Consider the following 7,320-nt stretch of genomic DNA (forward strand, 5'->3'; position numbering starts at 1 on the left):
TGTAGGGAAGTAGGAATGCTAACCATCAAGACAGTGTGTGATAAATGCTTGTAGTCTTCCACACACAAGTGTGTGGGAATGAAATACAGCAGTCTTTTCTGAAGGTAAGAAACTGGCATGTGTCTGCCTATATCTGTCACATTTAAGTCAGTAGTTAGAAGAGTCTGTTTTCATCCTTAGGGCTAAGGTAATTACTCTTCATTTGTGAAGTTGTTGGGGTTAAATGAAAATGTGACGGCACCTTACTCACAGACTGACTTAATGGGTGTTCTGTCATATTAGTTAGAACAACAATGATACGAGCTTTGTAATTTGCCACTTTGGGTTGTATTAATTATGAAAATTAAATCTAAGTAATATATAAGTCTCTGTGACTCATTGTCATAACCTTTTTTTGTCCTAGAAATTGTCAAAAAATTGCAGAATATCTATCTGCTAATGTTGTATCTTTAGAAGATCTCAGAAATGCTGTTGACTCACAGGAATTATGGAGGGGAAAGATTCAGATATGGGAAAGAAAGGTAATTGGATGTCTCAGTTATCATAGTTTATACAAAGCAACGCAGGCTTTTCAATTTTATTTACAACACAGATATTTAAATAAATCTTAATTAAAACACACACAGATATTTAAATAAATCTTAATGAAAATGTATCTCATCAAGATGTTCTGGAATACCACTAAGTAAACCTTTCTTTGATAATGGAAATGTTCTCTGTTTGTGCTTATACAGCAGCCCTCTGGCCACATATTGCTACTGAATACTTTATGATAGATTTAGTTTTTAGTTTGTTTTTCTCTTATTTTTAATTACTTTTCAATTTTTAATCTTATCTGGTTTTAGTCAGTTTTAATTTAAATTGTTAATATATTTATTCTTTGGTACTGCCATTCTAGAATGTAGAATTCTTTTAAAACAGAATTTGATGTTAGTCACATTCATGTTTTTTTTTTTTTTTTAAATTTGCTAGAGGGCATGTATGCTTGCCAAAGGGGAGTAGAATAAGAAAGCACCGCCTGAAGGATGGTCATGTCATAGTCCCTTCTTTCAGGATTTTGGGCACGTAGGCACATGTGCCTGGTGTAATTTTAAGCACCAGATTCTGGACTCAAACGGTGTGGTTAGCCATGTGGGATCTCGCTGCCTTTAACCACCACACCGTGAGCTGGCCCCATGTTATTTATTTCAAGTTGCTTTATTTTATTGCATATGAGAACTACTGGAAAAAATGCTTAGAACATACTGTGTTACCTACAATACTACTTAGGTTCTCTCTGCTGTTTGCTAACCAGCTCTCTGAGTTTAGACAGACATTTTACTTGACCTCAAATTTCTCAACTATAAAATGAGAATATTAGATTATTTGGATCCTCAAATCCTAAGTGTCTATGAGACTATTCCATTTTGGCATTAGTTTACTATGAAAAAGTATACTTGACACTTTCTGTGTCCACTGTGAAATGTTTCTTAGTAATTGATGTATTTTTGTATATAGGCAGAACTGAACAAAGGAACTTTCTCAGTGTTTGTCCAGGGCGGGTATGGGAACTGGAAGAGGCCCTTGAGTTCCTCTGAAGGTTTTTTGCACTAATTACAAGACATTTTTTCCCTCTTCAGTTTATGCTTAACAGGGATGTATAAAACCTATAGTAGGAAAATAGGAATTAATATAGCTGGTTCTGTCTTGTTGATTTGCTTGTTGCTCATCTTAAAATCAGGAATGTTAAACCTGCAGGTGAATCTTTTCCGTAAGTAGCTTTAACGTAAAAACACGAAGATAGAAGAATGGAAGGTAGGATGAGCTATGAGAATTGTTTTTGTGTACATTTTCTAAAACTGCATGTTTACATACAGACAGATAATGACAGAGTTCTTGTCAAGTGATGCTTTTGAATAGGAAATTAAATTTCCACATCTCCATAAGATGTACTTAAAACTCAAAATAATTTTTTTGGTGGAGAGTCCCTTTAGCCAAGAGTGATTAAGGACATACGTTGTAGAGTTATATTACCTGTGTTCAATTCCAATTCTTTTCCTTGTTTCTTTTTTTAGATCTTTGTCATAGAGCATGGGTGCTTGCCAGAGAGAGACAGAGGGAAAGTGAGAAATCACCCCCAAGGAGGGAAGCCATGCCACAGTCCCTTCTCCTCCATTCTCTCCTCAGAATTTTGGGCATGGGGACCAGCAGTTAACGTAATGGCTATGTCACTGAACTCCCATATAGTCGACCGTGGTTCTAGTCCCGGACCTGATGGCTTAAACTCACGCCGGGCGCGTGTGCGTGCGTGCCCAAGATCCCAAGAGGAGAATGGAGGAGAAGGGATTGCGGCGGCATGGCCATCCCTCCTGGGGGGTGATTTCTTGCTTTCTATCTCTCTGTCTGTCTCTGTCTTTCTGGTGAGCACATGCGCCCTATAGCAAAAACCTCTCAAAAAAAAAAAAAGAATTTTGGGTATGCATGCACTCGGTGATTTTTCAAGCTGCCAGGTCTGGGACTCAATATAGAATGAGCAATGTGGGCTCCAGCATCTTAACCACTGTGACACCTGCTGGACCCCCAACTCTTTCTTTCTAGCTTGTGTGACATGTTGGATAATAGCCTCTTGGTGCCGCAGTTATCTTCATGTATAAGGTATGATAATAATAGTTCTTACAGATTTTTATGACGATTAGATTATTAAAGAAGTAGTGTTAGCTATCATTATTGTCCTTGCTACCATTGTTACTATTAGCACCCTTTCTATTACTGCTCCTGTAGCAATGATTCTTTTAATCCACAACATATTATGAAGGCAGCCTATCTGTAAGACACACTACTTAAAACCCGGTAATGAATAAGACTGAGAACTTCTGTCTTTGTATAACGTAGAGACTGGTAGGAAGCCAGATATTGAACAAGGAAATGCAGACGAGGTCATTTGGTCTTTCTGGCACATAGAATGGGCTTAACATAGTCTTGGCAGCAGGGGAAGAGCCACTGAGAACTTTCATGAAAAATCAATGTCTAAATTGAAATACGACGGATGTACCTCAATGAAAGAGCCACACTTGAGCAAAGGAATCAAAAATAAATTAACATCTATGTTTGCTCTGAACTTTTACGTTGTTCTAAGATATATTGATTTTTATAGCTTTATTCATGATGCCTGTAACTCTGCTCTCTTGGTTTGTTTTCAGTTTGGATTTGAAATCAGTTTTCCTGAATTTTGTTTAAAGGGAATCACACCTAAGAATTTTAGTACACCTAATTTACATACCTGCTTTCTTGACAAAAAGATAATACTATCAAAGGATAAAAGTGTTTTGCCAAAGGTAATTGTATTTTGTTGTGTGTGTGTTCCACAGTTTGTGTGTATTTTTATTCCTATAAAATCTTAAATTAGTATTACCATTGTATGTTCTTAAGTGGTCTCACTAGCATAATTTTTTTCATAATTCTTTCTATAATTAAGTGCTAAAGTTATACTGTTACCAGCATTAAACATTGGCTAAACTATGTTGTTTTAGATTTTTTTGTTTTTTAATGTTATATTCGTAACATTAAATCATAATAGACCTTAGACTTAAATCATAATAGGCCTTGTATTACCTCTGGTTTGGACTTCACTATGTGACCTTTCTATGACTCAGTTTGGAGAGAATGGATATTTTTCTTACATACACAGAAAAAAGAGGATGGCCTTTAGTGTTTGGCTTGCTTAATATGTAAAAAGATGCTTTTTAAGATCCATTTTGAAGTTTTTAACCTCCTAGTTTCTTTCATTTTTATATATAGTATTTAAAAGATTGTATAATTTTTACTTCTTTTCTAGGTTTTCCATTATTATGGTCCTGCTTTAGAATTTGTGCAGATGATAAAATTATCAGATCTACCCTCCTGTTATATGTCGGACATTGAGTTTGAGCTGTATCCTTTCATTTACATGGTCCTTTTAGATTACATTATCTGGGTCAGGTAGAATTTTCTGGTATTGTTAGGTAAATATATGTGTTAGATATACATTTATTTTTATTTCATTGTTCTCATTATTTTAATATTAATGTCCATATAGGCTGTCATACTTCTCTTTGTTAGAATTGCTGGGAAAGGGGAACCAGCAGATGCTGTAACGGTTACTTCGTTGGACTCCCACATAGTCAACTATACTTCAAGTCCCAGACCTGGTAGCTTAAAACTCACACTAAGTGCATGTGCATGCATGCCCAAAATCCCAAGAGGGGAATAGAGAAGGGATTGCGGTGTGGCCATCCCCACAAGGGGTGATTTCTCACTTTCTGTCTCTGGAGAGTGCATGTGCCCTATACAAAAATCTAAAAAAAATAAAGAATTGCTGGGGGAGGAAGTTCTTGGTTTTCTCACATCCTGGATTCTATACCCGTTCTGTCAGAATTATTCCTCTCTATACAAACACCTTTATTTTCATTCAGTATGTACTGTTTACTGTGGGAAGGGCTGTGGAAGTAACACAGAGTGATTGAACTTTGGTTCTTTAATAGTTACATTCTCTGCTTTAGCATAGGACAGATCTGCTCTCTCACCTAGTCTACCATTAATTTTAATACTTCCCTTCTCCTGCTCACATATTCCACATACATTTTTATGTGGTTTTATTACCTTTGCTATTATTTTATAGTGCTTATTCATTTTAAAAATACCTTCCCTTTTTCTGAAATTCTAGAATGCATCTTGTGATTTCTGTGTTTGTCTTGATACAGTATTTCTGCAAAAGGAGAATGTAATTTAGGGACATCATAGCATATAGTAAAGACTCTACAAAATATTACAAAATGAGGACCAGCAGTTAGCCTAGTGGCTATGTAGCTGAACTCCCATGTAGCCGACCGTGGTTTGAGTCCCAGACCCAGTGGCTTAAACTCACGCTGGGCAAGTGTGCATGCGTGCCCAAGATCCCGAGAGGAGAGTGGAGGAGAAGGAATTGCCGTGTGGTCATCCCCCTGGTGGGGGGGCGATTTCTCGCTTTCTATCTTTCTCTCTGTCTTTCTGGTGAGCGCGTGCACCCTATAGCAAAAACTTCTCAAAAAAAAAAAAAAAATTACAAAATGAATGACTTGTGCTATGTCAGTCCAAACCAGAATGGGCATTGTTTTCTTCTGGCAAATTCCTTTCTGTAGGAAAGATAACATTTAGGAGGGCATAGGAGAACCTCAGCTTAGAATTGTTTGTAGTCTAGTATTACTAATGGGTAGTGTTTTTGTTTTGGTGTTTTATTTCTTAATCTTTATTTATTTATTTATTTTAAGGAGGAGGGAGGGTTCCCTCCCCCCCCAAAGAGAATGCTAAGAGATTAGATTGGAGAGCCTTTTAAGACATTATATACCATGATTGAGAGTTAAATTCTATCATAAAGGTGATGCACTGCAGAAGGATTATAAGCCAGGGAATGGTTTCATCAGAAGTAAATTTGGTAGAATTTTGGAAAATCTGGTAAAGCTTGAACTAAAGAAATAGCAGTTGGAATGGAGAGCCAGGGAAAAATGCAGGATGTGGCATGGATGTAAAATCTGTAAGACAACCCAATCTACGGGTAGCGAAAGTGAGGAGTCTGGAGTTGCATAGGCTAGTCTCTGTTGAGATTGGTGCCACTGAGTGAGTGCGAAGAAGGAAGAGTGCAGCCCAGATTGTTTGAATAGTATTATACAATGGATAGTTTTTACACTTTTTTATCTCTTGCCCATTACTGTTTAGGACCATGTCGCTAGTATGCTACCTGGCAATATAATTGTAGGGATTACTTCCAGACAAAAGCTCTTATCCATCTTTTCCTCTTAGTTTCATCTGTTAACAGCTTGTGGGTCAGATGTCAGATGACATTTGACGTATTTGTCTCAGATGATTTAGACCAATGATCGTCAGCTTGTCATTTAAAGAAAATCTAGGACTTTAGAGAAAGCTCTCTGGGTGGTGGAATGGGAAGATAACTTGACTGATCCCGGCTCCAGACCTTGTCCTGCTGTAACCACAGCAGCATCGTTTCTCTATTCTCATTACTGGGCTTCGAGGTAGGATCTCACTTGCTAGTGCTGTCTGTGTGAAAAAGGTTTGAAAAGCACACTTTAATGGGTGTCATTCCACACTTAGATGTTTGACTGTGTTGTTTTGCAATAATATTAGTATGTTTTTCATTATCATTGTTTAAAGAGGTCTGCAACTTGCAGAAAAAAAAAAAAGGAAAATCCTCCCTCTGGTATGTATTTGTTTCTAGAAGAGGCAAAGGAATCTTGATATTGCTATTCATTCCTTATGGAATAGGGAGGAAGGAAAAATGTTAGGAATCTGTGGAGGAAAGTAATAATTTATATACTCAGGAAATGTTCAGACGTTTCTCTCACCATTGCCTTGATTGATATATAAGCTGCAGTCAGCTGATGCGTCTTTTTATATACTTAAGTAAATATAAATGTTATATATGTACTGCAAATTCTTAACATATTTTAAACTGTCTTAAGAAAATATTTCAAAGAATTTTTAGAAATACACCTAAAAGCAGAACATTTTGTATAAATATAAATTGGTTTTGGCTGGAAGTGGAGCAGTAACATAGTGTTGAATTTTTATTCGAAAAGTAAAGTTTTTTTAAAGTTTCTTATTCTGGGGAACCAGCAGTTAGCGTAATGGCTATGTCGCTGGACTCCCACGTAGTCGACCGCGGTTCGTGTCCCGGACCTGGTGGCTTAAAACTCACGCCGGGCGCGTGTGCGTGCGTGCCCAAGATCCCGAGAGGAGAATGGAGGAGAAGGGATTGCAGCGTGACCATCCCCCCTGGGGGGTGATTTCTCGCTTTCTGTCTCTATGTCTCTCTCTGTCTGTCTGGCGAGCGCACGCGCCCTACAGTGAAAATCTCTCAAAAAAAAAAAAAAGTTTCTTATTCTGATAGCTTATAATAATATTTATTTATTTATTTTAGGTTTTTGCTATACAGTGCATGTGTTTGCTGCAGAGCCAGAGAGAAAGTGAGAAAACACCCCACAGGGTAAATGGCCACACCACAATCCCTTTTCCATTTTTCTCTTGGGATTTTGGGCATGCACGTACATGTCCCTGATGTGATTTTCAAACTGCTAGGTCCAGGACTTGAACCACGATCAGCCATGTGGAAGTCTAGCTCCTTAAGCACCATGCCCTCTGCTGGCCCCAATAATGCTATTTATAGTAGCACTATTAGTATAATTTCAGAATAAAACAAATAATTACAAAAATAATTGTTCTTAAGGAGAGGAGTAATGGTTAATTCTTACACATAAATTTTATTATATATACGTGTGTGTATATGTGCATTATAGAGTATGTGCACATGCC

The 7,320-nt window shown here is 37.3% G+C and overlaps 1 protein-coding gene across 2 annotated transcripts in view; it reads left to right on the forward strand.

Annotated features, from left to right (window-relative positions):
• Positions 1–7,320, forward strand: part of MTBP (MDM2 binding protein) — an 81,887-nt gene that overhangs the window by 8,063 nt on the left and 66,504 nt on the right. For both annotated transcript variants that reach the window (XM_006157520.3, XM_027775326.1), the window contains exons 7-9: positions 404–521; positions 3,180–3,314; positions 3,815–3,909. In XM_006157520.3, the coding sequence (XP_006157582.2) occupies positions 404–521; positions 3,180–3,314; positions 3,815–3,909 (348 nt within the window). The remainder of the gene's footprint in view (positions 1–403; positions 522–3,179; positions 3,315–3,814; positions 3,910–7,320) is intronic.

This window comes from Tupaia chinensis, unplaced genomic scaffold, assembly GCF_000334495.1.
Source record: "Tupaia chinensis unplaced genomic scaffold, TupChi_1.0 Scaffold000545_1, whole genome shotgun sequence".
Taxonomy (NCBI): Eukaryota; Metazoa; Chordata; class Mammalia; order Scandentia; family Tupaiidae; genus Tupaia; species Tupaia belangeri.